We start from the raw sequence: 17,253 nt of genomic DNA, 5'->3' as shown, positions 1-17,253 counted from the left end.
CGGCGGGGCGGGCGAGCGGCAGCGGCGGGGCCGTGCCGGGCCCGGGATCGGGACCGGGATGGAGCCGGGGCTGGAGCGCTGGGCGCACGGCGCGCTGTGGGCGGCGCTGGCCGGCAGCCTGGCGCTGCGGGCGGCGCGGCGGGCGCCGGGGCCGGGCCGGGGGCTGGGGCCGCCGCTGGGCCGGGGGCTGGTGCTGCCGCTGGCGCTGCTGGCCGCGCTGCAGAGCCTGTGCCGCGCCTGGCTGCCGCTGCCCCTGGGGCTGGCCCTGGCCGCCGCCGCCGCCGGGCTGCTGCTGTGGCGGGCGGCGCCCCGCGGGCTGCTGCCGGTGGCGGGCAGAGCCGTCCTTGTCACAGGTGAGTGCGGGGACACGGCCTCGACGCCCCGACGGCACCGCCTGGGCTCGGCGGGGAGCGGAGTGGGGTGTCCCGCAGGCACCAGGACGCTGCTGTCAGTGGGGTCCCGCTGGGGACCAACCACCGCTGCCAGCGCATCCCTCATCCTCTCCCGTGTCCAAGCAGAACCGGCCAGGCTGTATCTGCCCCGCGAAGCAGGGAGTTGCAATGGCCCCTCGAGTGTTGACCACTAGTTGCAGCACGATGCCGAGAGCTGCTTCCTCTGGAAGCCCCGAGATTAGATGGGACAGAGCAGGAGCACTGGCTTAAGACCCTGTCGGCTGGCCCAAGGGCTTTTCTCTCCTTCCTTTCCCTTCCTCCCCTCTGGAGCTGCACTCGTTCTTGGGAAGGTTCTCATAGTATCTTCAGAGGCTTCAACAGAGCTGGCTACCCAGCACTGGGCATCACTGCTTCATCCAGAGCTCCAGCCAGGGAGCTGCTGGCAACAAGGTCCTCCACTGTGTGGGTATCCTTGGGAAATGCTGCCCAGCTGCTGCCTGCCTCCTCTTTGGGCTGCCTGGTCCTGAGCTCCTTAGAGAATGTGCTGTGCTCCCAAGTTTTGCACAGCTCTGGCTTGCTGGCTGAAGCTCTTTAGGATATGTTGGTGTATACATGGTTTCTCACTCCTTCCTCCTGGCAGTGGAATTGGAGGATGAGAGCCAGGCTCAGCAGTGCTTTGCTGTGAGGCAATAGTAGTGGAGAGACGAGGAGGAAGTGCTGGGGCTGGGGTGGGTTTTTCTCCAGGTGTGCCTGGAAGGTGCTGCTGGCTCTGCATGGATGCAGAGGGGAGGGAAGCTTGTGGGCATGACCTTGGCAGTGCTCCCAAGGACAGGAGCCTGCATCCTGGTGGAGATGTCTGGGCTGGGCTTGGAGGTGCTGAAGCTGGAGAAGGCAGTTTGCTTGTTTCCTAGAAAATTAAGGCAAGACTTGGCTCCTGCTTTCAGCTCGAAGAGTTCTGTGGCACCAGTGGGAAGTGCAGGGAATCATCTCTGGAGGAGGAAGATCAGAGGAACAAGGCGGTGGATGAATGAATGATTCAAGTGAGTGAAGGTCAAAGCTGCAGCAGGGTAGGGCTGCCTGGGGAGGACGTCTGACAGCCATGCACTCACAGGTGCCCTGTGGCACACCGGCTCTGGCAGCCCTGGCTCTCTGGCATTGCCTGTATAATTAGTGAGTCAGTGACTGGAACAAGGTGTTCTTGCCCCAGTGCATTGAGGTGGCACCTCTGCAGCTCTGATGTGTTTGCTCTTGGCTGTAAATACTTTGTGGTTTTACAGGTTCGAGGCGCAGCCCGTGGTGCGGGATCGGTGTTTCCGTACTGCTGCTCCGGCAAGTGTCTTCCAAGGGGCAGATGTGAGGGCTGTTCTCCTGGGGATGGCATCCCTCACTTGAGTATTTGCATAGTAATTAGCCTGATTCTTTTACGGATTAATTCCAGGCAACTAGATATTGAGTAGCTGTTTGTGTCTCCTGTGGGAGCAGCCAGGAAGGATCAGCTCTGGGAGAAAGGCAGCCTGATCTTCCTCCTCTTGCCAATGGGAAGCAAAGCCTGGCAGAACAAGCAGCATGGGCAAGGATGACTGACAATGCTGGGCCTCACTGAAGGTGTGTGAGGTCAGGGACAGAACTTCTGCCATGCTGTGTGTTGTGCTGGACCTTGCAGATCAACTGAGAAATGGCACAAAAGCCCCTCCCTATGGAGCAGTGCAGGTCTCAGCCTGAAAATCTTTGGGCATCATTTCCTTGTATACACATCTTGGTCACTGTCTTAATCCTGCAGCAGGTTCAGTGATGCTTATCTGGGGCAAGGCAAGGTGGCTGCAGTGCTGTTCTATCTCACAGGTGATGCGTTTCAGTTCTTCCAGGTGCCCACTCTCCCCGGGAACAACCCTAAGTTGAGCTGTGCATGTGATGCTCCAGCCACACGTGCTGGTCTGGACATCAGTGGCTAAATAAAACTTAGTTATGGGAGGGATTGAAGGAAAACTAACTGTGCAACTCAGTGGGAAAATAGCAGAGCTGCTGCAGAGCGAAGCTGCTGACCCTGTGGTAGCAGCAGGGACTGGGAAGCTGTGGCGTTTCCCATCTGTTGCAGGTTTGCATTTTGACTTGCATATGGGACTGGGGTTTGGCTGGAGCAGGGATAGGCAGCTGCCTGCTGCTAGAGGGGAGCAAGGGACACTGCTTTCCCATGATGCATCCCCTGGGCTAGCAAAGTAAGTGGTCACTAGTCCCTGCAGTGCTGTGTTTGTCTGGGGCTGTGACCTTGGGGCTTTTGTACTGCATCCCAATGGTCCAGCTTTTCCCAGAGCATGGCTCCAGTGGATGCAGCCTGTCTGGGGGCAGAGAGTGAGGGAAGTGTTAATCCTGTCTTCCTAGGGGATATAACAGCTGTTTTCAGGGAGGAGGAGAATGCCCTCCTCTGCAGCCAGGGCTGGGAGAGGTCAGCCCCAGGAGGATGGTGGGGATGAGGAGCGGAGCGAGGATCAGCTGCTTGGCCTGGGCTGGGAGGGAGACAGAAGCTATCTCCATGGCTCCTGTGGTTTGCTGTCCTGAGCCTGCCCTTGCCTTAAAGATGAGCCCACACCTGGTACAGTCTTTGGCCAAACTTGGAAAACTGCAGGGATCCCAACATCCCTGTGGTGTGGGCAGGGTTGGTATGGGCAGCTGCTTGACCAGAGCCTGATCCAGCACTGGGAAGCTGCAAGGAAGCCAATATCTGGCATCCCTCACTGCAGCATGTGATAGGGCACTCCAGGGTGCTGGTGTGGCTGGCTGGCACCTGTGGGCCAGTGGCTCACTGAGACCTGCTTGCTCTGATCATCAAATGGCTGGTTTGTGTGTGCATCCCCCTTCCCAAAAGTGAAACAGCATTGCTGGGTGTTCTTAGGGCCACTGGACTCCTCAGAGCCGTGTGAGCAAAGAGGAGGAGTGTTATATCACATACTCCTTCCCACAGGGAATTGATACAAAATGCAGTGCAGCCTCTGGAGCCTGGGCAGGATGATGGTCTGCAAGAGCAGTTTTGGAGGGAGGTGATGAGCTGCCATTTCTTGGCCTCACCAGATTCAAGGCTGAGCTTCGACTGGATCAGTTTTACATGAACCTAGACCATCCTTTGGTTCCTGTAATCTTAGCAGATGCCTTTGGAATTCAGTGAGTTTATTCAAACCATCCAACACAACTGGGTGCCTGGAGGTGGTGGAGGGATGGCCAGGAGCATCCCGGGGCTCCACTGAGCAGCTGGAGAAGCCTCTTGCTGTTGTGTAGCTCTGCCATGTGTGACTGTGTGGGGTGGTTCTTTGGACAGTAGCCAACTGCCTGATTTACTGCAGATCCTTGGAAAGCACCAAATGCAAACCAGCCTAGAGAGTCTGCCTGCCAGCAGGGCTTTGCAAAGCAGAGGGACAGGAGTTGTGTTACGAGGTATTTGTTCTTACGCTTCAACTTGGACAGAAAGTTGAAAACAGTGACTTGTTCTGTCTATAATGGTGGTACCTGAATTAGCTCTCCAATAACCCCAAACATCAGGATGCCTGAGAGAAGCAGTTTGGGTCTCTTGTATCCTTGTTCTTCCTTGGTGCAGCCTATGAAGGAAGCTAGGAGCACCTGCAGATTGGTCTGTCTTCCAACAAATCACCTCTGTGAGCAAAATTGTTTGGAAAGTCAGGCTGCCCAGACCCAAACCCACCCTGTCCTCCTCTCTTCTCCTTCCTGGCTGCAGGGAAAGTGTGGTTTTCCTGGTGAAGCATTCTTGTTACAATTGCATGCCCCATTAACAATCTGAAAAGGGTCAGAGCTTCAGATCATGTTCAAGGTTAACAGAGGCTTTGCAGCTTGCAGCGCTTCAGTGTTTCCCATGGACTCCACAGATGTTGAAGCATCTGCTGGCTGCAGCAGGACTGAGTGATTCAATCCAGATGTTAGGACTTTTGCTTTCTGCCACGAAGGTAAATCACTTTCTGTGGTAAAAAAGCAATGTTGCTCCTGTCTGGACTTGGATGTTGTCTTAGATCTGTTTTCCAGCTAAAAAAGGTGACTGAGAAATGCTGGGGTCAGGGCTGGCTCTGGGATGGGCACCTCTGCACCAAAGCATGGCTGGAGCACCTGCACAGCACACTCACAGCCAGTGTTTGGTGCTGAGCCTGCCAGCAGCATTCCCGTGAGAAATGCTTTGTACAAAAGTGCTGCAGCTCTCCATAGGTGACTTCCACTCTGCTTCTGGAGCCAGTGATCCAGCTTGGAGGTACCTGGGATCTCTCCCCAGCCTAAGCGTGGGGGGTTGGAACTAGGTGATCTTTCAGATCCCTGCCAAACCAAACCATTCTGTGATTCTATAAGTGAAGGCTGAAAATCAGCTTATTCCCTGAAATTGCTCTGATTTTTCCAGAATCTATTAAAAATTAACAGCAGAGGCAGCTGCTGCCTCCAAGTTGAGGGGTGGGACAGGACCGAAATCAAACACCCAAACGCTAGTCCTGGTGCACAAGCAATTCCTGGTATATTTGAAGTTAAAAAATTGCAACATTTAACTGTAGTTATAGGGTTTACTGCTGGCTTTTGGGAACTGAGCACAAAAGCTGCTTTTTCTGCCTCTATCTGCAGGGCTGAAGCTCTCCCCCCGCTTTGTCAGCAGCCCTCCATGGATTTAGGATTCCTCTTTCCCACGTGAGGTTTCTTCAGAAATAGATACCTACCCCTGCTCACCACAGGCATGTGGATAGATATGCTCGGCTTTTTCTCACTTATCTATAAAATAAGCACTTTTGAAGCCTACTAATGACACAGACCTGTTGAGGTGGGAGTTTTTAGCACCGTTAACCAAAAATGATGAGCACAGCTAATTAGGAGGAAAAACACATTGAGGTTTCATACTGTGGGAGACTGGAGTTGGTAGAGAAACCCAAGCTGGCTTGATTAGCCTCAGGGTTATGCGGGGACATGAGAGCAACAAAGCAAAGACTTCCCTGCCGAAATGAGATTGTCAGATGGGAACGGATGCTTTCGGAAGGAGAGAAGTGTAGGCAGTTGCTGCCCTCTAGTCCAATGAGCAGCACATTTTTAATGAGGTCTGGGATTGGGTTACCCACTGTTGAGTCTAGCTTCCCTCAAGCCAGGATCTGGTTACAGAAGAGCCTGTTGCTGCTTTTACTACTGGGAGCACAGCACAGGGTTGGTGGACTTTCCCAGCCAGGGTTTTGTTTGAGGGGGCTTTTCAAGGTGTTTCCACCAAATCTGTGCCTTCTCCACATAGTCTTCTTTCAGTGCAGGTCTAAAACTCCAGCTGGAGGGTTTTTTTTTTTCCCCAGGAGGAAAGGCTGCAGGGCTTTTGTACCTCTTTACCTCCTGATGTCCCTCCTGTCATCTCAGATCTGAGGTACTGCTGTGGAGCCTCCAAGGTCAGGTTGGATGGGGTTTGGATCAATCTGGAAGGTGTCCCTGCCCACAGCAGGAGTGTTGGAGCTGGATGACCCTATAAGGTCCCTTCCAACCTGTTTCATAATAAGGTGGAAAATGTTCTAATTCCCTATGATTAGGTGGAAAAAATTGCCCTCATGTTGTCAGTGCATTGCTACAGGTATAGTTTAGGGCCTTTTATTTTTAACCTCCCCAGCATGTGCCTGTTACCTCCTTCCCTGCTCCCCTCAGTGGCTGTGGTATATCCACCATCTCCCATTCTGTCTCAGCTTGTGTGTGCTTGCATGTGCAACGTATCACTTCTGCTTCCTTCTCCCCTGGAGAGCAGCCAGCCCCTGAGCTTTATCAGCTTCCCCCTCGGGAGCTGGCTTCCCTGTCACACATGGAGCTGTCCTGGGATTTGCTGGCTCTAAGGCTGTAATCTTGAAAAGCAGTTTTTGGCTTTACAGGCTTTGCTGCAATATTTCCTCTTGCTGGGTGGTTGACCCCATGGAGCCAGATGGCGAGTGACTCCCAGGCAGGCTGGGAACAGAGAGAAGGGATGGGCTGGAAAAGCTCAGCTACCTGCCCTGATGTCTTCTGTGCTGGCTTTGAAAGTCTGGTCTCTCAGAATCATAGAAGCTCTGAATGGTTTTGGTTGGAAAAGACTTTAAAGACCATCTTGATCCCCTGCCATGGGCAGGGACACCTTCTACCAGGTTGCTCCAAGTTACATCCCACCTGGCCTTGAACACTTCCAGGGATGGGGAAGCTGCAGCTTTTCTGGGTTACCAGGCCCTAATCCTGCTATGAGTAACCCACTGTGACCAGCTTTTGTTCCTCTCTAGGGTCCCAGTTACCAGGTGGGGATAAGCTCCAACCTGGGGTGTGCAGCCATCCCAGGATGAATTGTGTTCCCCTTTCAGCTGTTGTGCTGGGCTCTGCCTAAGCTGAAGGGCACATGTGGGTGCTGCTCTGGCATTGCCTGGGTCAGCACAACTATGTCCAAGCACATCAGCCTGGAGGGCCACCTTCATGTATTTTGGGGAAAATGTACCCAAGTAGTCTTATGATACTCAAACTCTTACTCTGAAGAGCTGGTGAAACCTGCAGGTGAAGAGTAAGGAAGGTAAGGAGGAGACAACTTGAACTGTGTATGGAAAGGGCAGGTGGCTTGAGGTTGTCATGAGGCACAGCTCTGAGCCTGGGGGCTTAAACAGCTCAGTGTATTTCAAAAGCTGTCTTGGCAGAAGCTCAGTTGGTGTTTGCTCAAGTGTTTTGCTCTGTTTCTAAAAAAAAAAAAAAAGTCCCCCGCTTCACATGGATCTGGAAGCTGCAAAAGAAAATAGTTGGTGCAGCTGTAGAGACCATCATGATGTGGGAATGGGCAGGACTTGCACCACTTCTTCTGCTTGCTTGGGATTGTGGCATGTGGTGGGAGTTTACTCTTGTGACAAGGAGAGTGATGAGATGGCACCTTACAAGCAAAGAAATATCTCATCAGCAAAATACCCCCAAACTGGTAGTGCTGCATTGAAACTGCCATAGCTTTATTGGGGTGATGAAAACTCTGAGATGTTTAACTTGGTGATCCCCTGGGCTTGCTCTGACCTGCTGCTTTGGTCATCTGTCCCAGCATGACTTTGTCTCTGCTGGCATCACTTGTGAGTTGCCCATGGTGCTGTCTGGGTGGCACTTCAAAGCTCTCCCATAGTTGACCTGTCCCACCACGTGGTTAGAGGTTCTCCTGGTCATGCCATGGCTGTGGTGCTTTTGGTGGCCAGAAACACCTTCCCTGAGATGTCCCTGGGTGGCAATGGCTCATGGTGGTCCAGGTAGAAGAACTGTTCTTCCCTTCAGCTGCCTGTGGATGGATTAGTCCTGCCTGTAGCAGACCTTAGGCGTGACCTGATGCTGCTGCTCCTTGTTGCTAGTACAGAGGAGGAATGGATATGGGGATTGGCTGGTGGTTTTCCAGCCTGCTGGGAGTCCCTGGAGAGCTCTTTTGCAGACTAGAGGTGCCCCAGCCATGGATTTATTGCCACTACCTTATTCCTCAGAAGCATCTTTGGTGTCACATTCCAGACATAGCTGGTGGAGCTTTCTGGCTTCTCAGCCTGGTTCCTACCCAGCCTCTCCCTCTCCAAGAGCCCAGGTGGATGTGTTACCAGTGCCAGCTTGCCACTGGCACTGATCTTGAGTGATCTGGTCGAGCTGTCACTGGGCCATGGGCGTCCTTCCCAGTGACAGCTCTTCCTGATGGATGGCTTTCGAGGCTTGTCAGCTCTGTGTTCCCAGTTCACCATGTTCCCTTTGAAGGTGATTATTAACCCAGCTGTTGCCACAGCTCTGCAAAGCTTCCTCTTCTCAGAAGGACATCCATTCATCCAGGTTAGCTCTGATGTACAGCCTGTGCCAGGTGATGTCTGTGCTGCTGTCTTCTCTTCCTTATCCCTCCCTGATGGAAGATCAAATTCTTGGCTGTGACAGTCTCACCACTCCTTTTGGGGAGAGGATCTCCCCTCGGTGGAGACAGCAGCTGCCGGAAGATGCCATCCAGCCCCGGGGTGCGGTGAGCGGCTGCTTCTAGGAAATTCCTGTGCTCTCTTTCTGCGAAGTGTTGCAGCGATGCTGGAGGTGGCACTTCCTCCCTCCCCTCATGAGCTTGTGAGCACAGGGTCACTGCTCACTGGCAGCAGCATCACTGCCATGCAAAGGCTGGGTTAATTCCCAGGTCCCAACCTCTTGGAGCATCGCACCAGGCACCGGCCTTGCATTGCAGGGGGGTGGCTGGGCTCATTCCTGTCCTGCTGTCCCAGGGCACTAATAAGCTCCTGTGTTCATTAGCCCCACCGGTGGCAAACAGCATCTGTTGCTGGCAGCTTTGGTGGGGGATAAGGCGTCTGGATGGTTTTTAGTGACAGTGATGGGGAGGGCTGTGGCCTCTGACACTTTTTTTATTGCCCAGCTGCTTTTGTGCCATCGAGTCCCCAATAAGGATGCACTAGTAAAGCTTCTGAGAAATGGCCTTTAATCCAGAAGCTGTGGGTGCATTCACACTGGCCTGGGGGCTCCTCGTCATCTCTGCCCAGTTGCACTGGTTGTCTAGGCAGAAAATCAGATTTTCCCCCTTGTCTTTGTTAAATGGGAGATAACTTCCCGGGTGGAGGTGATAACTCTAAGGCCCCAGGAACACTTGGCTAATCCACTGTAAATCATACCATCTGGCTATTGTCCCCGGCACAGGGAGGGATAGGTCACACATGTACCCCCTGCCACAGGCATTCTGAGCTTTGCCTTCTGTCATGGGTCTCCTTGTGGGGCTGAGGGTCTGACCCCTGCTCTGACCTATAGGACCTGTTGGAGGGATGTGTCTGTCCTGGGCTGTGGGAGCCATCAGCAATCTCCCTCCAGCTGCCTGTGCTGACTGTGTTGTGTAAGGGGATGGTCCTAGAGAAGCAGGGGCAGTGTGTGCCCCCCTTGACTCAGATCCTGTTCAGGAAGGAGGCTGAGGCTTTGCAGGGATGCCCACCCAGGCTGTTTGGGTGGGGGGCTCCTGCATTATCCACTCACTAGGAATTTGGGTCATCCCTAAAGGTATCTTCCGGCTTTAATTTAATTTAATTAGGCTTGTGGTTTTCTGAACCCCAGTGCTGAGGACCAGCAGCAGCATCACCAGGGCTGCTGCCACCCCAGCCCCATCTGCCTGTGCCAGGGCATGAGGGCTGTTCCCATGGGGCGTGGGGACACGGCATGCCATGCAAGCCACTGTCTGGGGTGGTATTTCCTGTGGACAGTGATGATACTGGGTAGGTTGGGGGCTGTGGGTACTCCTTCCCAGCCCCACTCCCCCAGCAGTATCTTGGGTGTGGGCAGATGGTAGCTGATGCCTGGCTGGGGAGGCCAGGGCTGGTGCTGTGGCTGGCTGTGGTGGCCCAGCTGCTGTGAGGACAGGTGCTCCTGCCTTCCCCTCCCTCTCCTGTGCCCTGCCAAGAATTTGTTCCCTCTGGCCCATGGCTGACATCACCCCTTTATCACTCCTTGCTCCAAATGTGTGCAACATCCAGAAGGTGTTTGCCACAGGGCCTTGCCCTGCCCACACAGGATTTTGCTGGGCATTTTATCCTGTCTGGACCTGCACTGTGCAAAGACCCCCTCCTTGAGTTCCTCTGGGGGACTGTCATCCCCTCTGATGGCACCATCCCCAGTTGGTGCCACCTTGTCCTGTGCTTCTGCATCCATGAGGTGCCCACACACCCAGGATGGAGCTGAGAGAAACAGCTGAGTTGGGATCAGTGCCTGCTCAGGCACCCAGCTGAGCCTCCCTCAGTACTGCCCAGCTAAATCCCATACCATGCCCAGAGAAACTGGATCCATGGTGGTAGTGAATCCTGTCAGAGCCAGAAGGCCATGTTTAGCTTGGCAACCCAGGCAGAGTTTGAGCTTGAGCCTATGGAAACGAGTGGCTCAGCATGTTAATCCATTTGGCCTTGGCACCCCAGCTCCCCCCATTGATGGTGTCCTTGAGCCTCGTGACAGCTCCATCTTGGTGAGGCCTCTCAGTCAGGGTGGTGGGACACACAGTCCTAAAGCTCTCTGGGGAGGTGGGATTGATGTCCTGACATTTGGGGAGCAGCAGGGGGCACCCAGGCAAAGGTCTGCAGAGCTGATGGGGGTGGAGAGGGTGATGCCCTTCTGAGTGCCCAATGCAGCTGGCAAGCTCCCAGTTGGTGAAAAATGGAGCATCCTCAAGGGGTGCCTCCAGCTGCCTCGCTGCCACGTGCCTGGGGCACACCCTAGGGCTGCTGACTGACCATGCTGCTAGGGGTGACTGTGGGGGAGCTGGTCCATCACAGGGGTGCTCAGCCCTGGGGCAACCCCTCTTCAGCTTCCACACCAGGGTCTTCAGCTGAGGTGGCTGTGGAGGGACTAGATCCAAAGACCAGCTGCTGTACCCACCAGGCTCTGGGCAGTTTTGCAGCCACATGGGAATTCTTCAGCCAAGCTGTGTTTCTCACTGCTTAGATTTTCATTGGTCCTCACCTGTTGTGCATGGTTCAGGGATGAGGATGCAGAGGTCATGAGGATGTACAACTTGTGGTTCAGGGATGAGGATGCTTGTCTTGTAGCTCAGGGTTTAAGATGCTCAGCCTGCAGTACCACAGCTCCAGAATGAGGCTGCACAATTCATGGATGAGAACTCTCAGCTTGCCGCTTGGGAAGAGAAGTCACTCCTAGATTGCATTGGGGGAGCACCACAGACCTGTGCCACCAGCCCTCCATCGTGTGCCGTGCCGGCAGTGGGGGCAGGGGCAGGCACATGGTTGTGGCTCAGCAGCTCCTGGGTCGCAGCTGTGTTATTGACCCTCTCTGCTCCAATCAGAAAACTGTAGCACTAATTTTGAGCATGTCTGTGTATGGTGGCCTTGGTGCTGGTGCAGGAGAGCAGGGTGAATACCTGAGACAGCAAAATGTCAGAGCGTGCCATGCCTGACTCACCTGAAAGAAATGAATCCACACCAAACCGGGACTGCAGCTTCAGCTGGCTCCTGGCAGCGAGGAAGCACGAGCGGTGCAGGCTGGCTGGGAGCTGCCCAGCTGGCACAGCTCAGCCCTGGCGGTGGCTCTGCTGTCACCGGTGAGGAGCAATTCTGGACAGTGGATGCAAGATGCTGTGGGGTCGGTCCTCTTTGCCCTCCCTGAGTGGGCAGGAGGGCATCCATCATGATGATGCTGGAGGCCAAACCTTCTTGCTTGCTCAAGATAAGTAAAGTTGGGGCTTGTCTTGCCAAAATTCTAGTGGAGGCTTGTGTCTCTCACTCTTTGGTGAGCTGCTGAAGTGTCTGGAGCTTCTGCAAAGTCCTCAGGAATTGCTGCTGACCCGCTGCTCTGGGAAAGAGCTGTCTGGCCCCTGGTGCAGGAGTTTGTCCTGATTTGCTGAGCCTGTGGAGGGCTGCTGGATTTTGCAACCTGGACTCAGGCTTTGCTCTGCTCCTGCTGCAGCAAAAGCCTCTGTCTGCTGGCCCAGGGTCCGTGGGGATGCAATGGGGGGCTTCAAGGTACTTGCTTTCCTCTGCTGCGCTCCTAATGCTTCTGTGCTTGATCTGACCACGTCCCTCCCTCCAGCACGACTGTGAAACCAGTTGGCAAGCTGGGAGCTGGGGCGGGGGGAACTGGCGCCGGCATCTCCTCGTGATGCAGCATCCTGGGAGGGCGGTGAGCACAGCGCCAGCCTTGCTGGGGCTGCACAGACTGGACGGCTCCAGCACTCCCGGTGGGGCTGGGCCAGCGGCAATGGCTCCTGTGCCAGCTCTAGCGTGGCCAGCAGCTCATGTGCTGGTGGCCACGGGGAGTGAACATGGCCCTGGGCAAGCTGCCAGGCTTTGGGGCCACGTGTTGTGGGCCCAGGGGGTTCATTGTCCCTCCCTGCACTCTTGGCCATGCCTGAGCACAGCGGATGGGAAGCTGAGCAGCAGTGGAGACCTTAAATAACACCAGAGCATCCTCACCCTCCTGGCCCTGGGCCTCCCGCCAGCCTCCCAGGAGTTTTTTTTTTTTGGTATGTGTGTGAATAAATTAGAACTTCCGAAACAAACCCTCTGACTGCCCTGCTCCTCTAAGGCAAAACAAACCCTGCCTGACTTGGACAGCATGTGGCCGTGTTTGCTCCGTCCTTGCCAGACTTGCCTGCAAGAAGCCGGCAAACCTGGCTGTCAGTTTCTTGAGATGTCTCCTGGGGTTTTGAGTTACGTGGTGATAAGAAGTTTCATGTTTGGACTGGAATCTTTTCTTGCTGGCTGCATGGGAGCAGTGCAGGTAACTCTCCTGTCAGCTGTGTCATGATGAGGCTGTGACCACAAGCACTTTTATTTTTAAGCCTTATCTTTATTGCAGTTTTCTCCCGCATTGCTCGGAAAGGTGAAATGCACCTTATCTGTTTGTCTGCTGGCAGCATGCACTGTTCCTGGGGAGGGGAGAGGTAGAGGTGCTTCAGCATGCCCTGCGGACCAGGGTGCTGGGGGTGATGCTAGGGCAATGCCAGGGAAAATGCTGGGGTGATGCTCAGCCAACCTTGCACATATCCATGATGAGTCTTGAGTGTTGTGTGGGAAAGTGAGGTCCCTGCAGCCCCTTCCTGCCAGCTGAGCAGCTCCAGGCTGTGTTATCACTCTGGCCTCTGGCCAGGGGTTTAATTATACGTTTCTGACGTAGCAATAGAGTAAAACTGAGCTGGGGACTAGGTCAGAGATGCCAAAGTGATGCTTAGCTGGTACCCCAAGAACCGTAAATGCCCAATCCCAGCCTGGGGCTACGGAAGAGTAAGGCAGCCAAGCCCTGTGCCCACCCCCTCTCTGAAAGGCTGGTAGAGGGGTGCTGAATCTCGTGTGGTGACAGTCCCCAGGGCTACTGTTGTGTATGGCCGAGATGGCCATCCTGAGATGGCCCCAGGTGCCACACGGGTTCCATTTTCAGCGATGTCCTCAGAAGCACCCAAAGGTGCCGGGCAGGAGGGTGCAGGGCCATGGGCTGCCCCTGCAGTGCTCCCTTGTTAATGGTTAATGTGACTGGGCAGTGGCTGTGGCACAGGCTTCCTGAGCTATCAGTGCTGCCATCGGCCCCGGGAACAGCCTGTACCTTGCTGCTGCTGTTTGTTTGCATCCTGGCCACTCCACCCTGGCCACTGGCCTTGTCACCGCTCTGCAACAGCCAGCTTCTGCCTGGACTGTCCCCCAGCCATCTCGATGGTAGCTTTGTGGGTGCCAGTGTCACCTGTGGTGCCCCTGTTTGATCCTACATGGAGGAGATGAAGCTGGGACTGGGCACGGAGCACCAGTACTCTCCCGAGTGGACTATCCCGTTTGGATGCTCCCTTGAAGGATGCAGGGTAGCAGGAGCAGACCAGAATCCCTTTTTTCCCCCTCACCCTTTTTAATCCCCTGCTGCCCCAGCACGTGAAGGCGTTCTCTGCCTCTTGAACACTTTCTGGGAGGTGAAAAGCATTCGGCAAGTCTCCCACGGAGCCTTATGCCAGCTCTGAGTGGTGCTTGATGGAGCTTTTAGAGGCTACTTTGAGGGTTGATGGCCCCGCATCGCTGCAGGACTCTGTTCCGTGGTTGCTGGTGCCTGCGGGTTTACCTGCACCTTAAATCAGGGAGGTGCTCGGGGGCGATGGGGTTGCAGATAAAGGGAGTGTTTTCTTCCTGCTGCAAGAGAGAGAAAATAGCAGCTCCTTGACCTGCGAATGCCCCAGGGCAAGGTCACATCCTGGTGATGTCAGGAGCTACAGCGGGGTGTGGAGCCGAGGTGGTCCTCAAGCAAGGGAAACTGATGCTGAGGTGGGTGTTTGGTTCCTGGTGAGAGAGGCAGAGCTAGGCGATCTTTGGGGGTTGGGGACAGACAGTGTCTGTCACTGGCCACTGAAAGGCTCCTCCCATCTCTTTCAGGATGTGACTCGGGCTTTGGGCAGGCAACAGCCCGGCACTTGGACATCATGGGCTTTCGGGTGTTTGCCAGTGTGCTGGACCTGCAGAGTCCTGGTGCCCAGGAGTTGCGCCGGAGCTGCTCGCCACGGCTAACGCTGCTGCAGATGGACCTGACCAAGACAGAGGACATCCAGCGCGTCCTGCAGCACATCCAGGCCCACACCAACAGCACAGGTAGGAGGAACCTTTGGCAACCCCACAGAACTCACTGGGAGCTCAGCCTGCAGCCAGTGTGACAGTGCCAAACCTCCATGTATTTCCATGCGTCCCCACAGGGGGCTGCATCCCTGCAGGCACCTGTGCCAACAGCCTTTGCCAAGCTCTCTTCTTGTCCTGGGGCACCCCACAAGTCCCTTGCAGGACCCCCCCAATCAGCCTGGGGAGCAGCTGGGAATCCCAGGGTGGGGCTTCCCCATTCAGGTCACCTCTTCAAGCACTCCATCCCCACAGGACTCTGGGGCCTGGTGAATAACGCCGGGTTCAATGACACCATCGCTGATGCTGAGCTCTCGCCGCTGGGCAAGTTCCGCACCTGCATGGAGGTGAACTTCTTTGGCTCCCTGGAGCTCACCAAGGGGCTGCTGCCCCTGCTCCGCTCTGCCAGCGGCCGCATTGTCACCGTGAGCAGCCCTGCAGGTGAGCAGCCTCCCTCCAACGTGGCACCCCTGGCACCCTCAGCCCAGGCATGGCTTGACAATCTCCATGGTGTGGTGCAGGTCCTACCCCCCAGGCACTCCAACTTTCTCAGCCAACTGGCACCAGGAACTCTAGGATGAGCTGGGAGCACTGCTGAACCCCACAGCAGCCACCAAGACATGGGGGCTGGGGACAATCAGCCTGGTCACAGGCGTCATGGGCAACCCAAGCCCAGTTGCCATGTGCCTCCACTGGGGATGGCTGCCCCAGCCAGGGTGGGAAAACTGACTTCCTCTCCCCTGCCCATTTTTTTTGCTCATTAAAACACATTAATCCTCCACTGGGGATAACAATCCCAAGTTTTAGCTGGACAGGGAGCAAAATCAATTTCCTCTTCCCTCACCACTTTTTTTTTACCCCATTAAAACAATAATTTGAAGCTAATTTCAATTGTTTTCTCAGCAAAACAAACCCTAAACCATTTCCCGGAGCAGGGGCCAGGAACACAGCCCTACACAAGACCTGCCCTTACCCCTGCTCCACTCTGTCCCTGGTGGAGCACTGGCTCACTCATTCTTTCACTCATGACAGGTGACATGCCCTTCCCCTGCCTGGCAGCCTATGGGGCCTCAAAGGCAGCCCTCAGCCTGGTCATGGACACCTTCCGCAGCGAGCTCCAGCCCTGGGGCATCAAAGTCAGCCTCATCCTGCCTGGCTACTACAAAACAGGTAAGAGGGTCAGTGCCTGTGGGCAAAGGACAGGTATCCTAGGGGGGCAGAAGATAGAGCAATGGGACGAGCAGTTGGTGGTGCAAGCATGAAGCTTCTGAGCATCTCCAGCCATATGGGGACAGCAGTTACCCTCTGGCCATTGGGCTCTGGTGGATTGGAAACATCAGGATCAAGTCCTTCCAGCAGATCCCATAGCACCAGGACTGGTCAAAGCAGCTCAGTCACGTTTATGGTAGCAGCATTCCCACTGGAGGCAGGGTCCAAGACCGTGGTCCAGTCTCAGACTACCAAGAGTCACTATGGTGCTACTACTGTGCTTCCCTCGTGGCAATCTTTGCCAGGGTCTCAGCTGGACCTTCCTGTGAGGCTGGAAGGTGATTGGGGCTTCTGACACCCATGGCAGGTGGCCTGGAGTGGGGGGCACACACAGCTCACAGGAACTGTTTCCTTGCAGGGACGACATGTGACCCTGCCTTCTGGAACCTGCAGAAGCAGCAGCTGTTGGCCAGTCTGCCCCAGGAGCTGCTGCAGGCCTACGGTGAGGACTATGTGGAGGAGATCAACCAGCAGTTCATCCAGTTCATGAAGGTGGCGGTGGAGGACCTCAGCGCGGTGGTGAACAGCATCACAGACGGGCTTCTGGCTGCCAACCCAGCCGTGCGCTACTACCCAGGGCAGGGCCTTGGGATCATGTATTTCATACACCGCTACCTGCCCTATTTTGTCCGAGACTTGTTCTTGAAAGGATTCTTCATCAACCCCAAGCTGCCCCGAGCGCTGCGGCGAGAACACCACAATGATGTGAAGAAGGCCTGACCTCAGCCTGCACACGGCCTTTCTCCCAGGCTTTCCAGGCACACCAGCCCCTGAGCACATGCAAAGCCAAAGGCACCGCCCTCCTGCACTGTGGGGGAACAATCAGCGCTAGACGTTAAAAACCAAATTTCTTTCCAAAATCAGGTAGATCTATTTTCTATTGTGCAAGAATCAACATTTTCTAGAGACCGTGGTTTTGTATTTTTTCTAACCGTGCACCCTCCAAGAGGCCCATCCCTGCCTGTCTCAGCAGCTCTGCACCACAGGCTGGGATGTACCTCCTGAGCCCACCGCCTTCCTTTCTGCTCTCAGAGCTGTTTGTCTCCATCCCCTCTTGGCTGGGTCAGGGCTGGGATCCTATGGCCACTGCCTCCCTGCCACTCATTACACACTCCACATGCTCCCCATGAGTGCAGGGGCCGAGACTAGGCTGCCAGTGCTGCAGAGCTCTTCATGAGATGAACTATGTGATTGTCACTTTTTAAATAAATCCATTATTGATATTCCAGCAGGTTCTGACTGTCTCCTTCCGCAGTGCAGTGCTGCAATGCTGCTCAGGGATGCCCAGCCTGTGGGCAGAGCTGAGCTGGGTGATGGCTGGCACCATGCCAAGCACTGTGGCAGGAGCCTCTCATGTGGCAGCAGGTGCCACAGGTACTCCCAGAAAAGGGGTCAGCTTGCCAGGAAGGATTTGTGCCCATTCCTTGCTCCTCTTTCCAGCCCTATGCCAAAGACTTTCTTTTGCTTTGTTTTTGCTTGCTGGGGCAAGGATGGAAGCAGTGACAGTGCCCACACTG

General features: G+C 55.1%; 1 protein-coding gene across 1 annotated transcript; it reads left to right on the top strand.

Moving 5' to 3' along the window:
- The first annotated feature begins 38 nt into the window (after window positions 1–38).
- On the top strand, window positions 39–16,964 carry HSD11B2 (hydroxysteroid 11-beta dehydrogenase 2). Its single transcript, XM_086847911.1, has 5 exons — window positions 39–353; window positions 14,234–14,446; window positions 14,723–14,908; window positions 15,500–15,637; window positions 16,095–16,964. The coding sequence occupies exons 1-5, from the start codon at window positions 59–61 to the stop codon at window positions 16,454–16,456; spliced, it is 1,194 nt and encodes a 397-aa protein (XP_086704037.1). The 5' UTR covers window positions 39–58; the 3' UTR covers window positions 16,457–16,964.
- The last annotated feature ends 289 nt before the right edge of the window (window positions 16,965–17,253 follow it).

This window comes from Cyanistes caeruleus, chromosome 12 (assembly GCF_971803275.1).
Source record: "Cyanistes caeruleus chromosome 12, bCyaCae1.hap1.1, whole genome shotgun sequence".
NCBI lineage: Eukaryota > Metazoa > Chordata > Aves > Passeriformes > Paridae > Cyanistes > Cyanistes caeruleus.
Note: the sequence above shows the minus strand (reverse complement) of the source record. Positions and strands in the feature narration are given on the sequence as shown.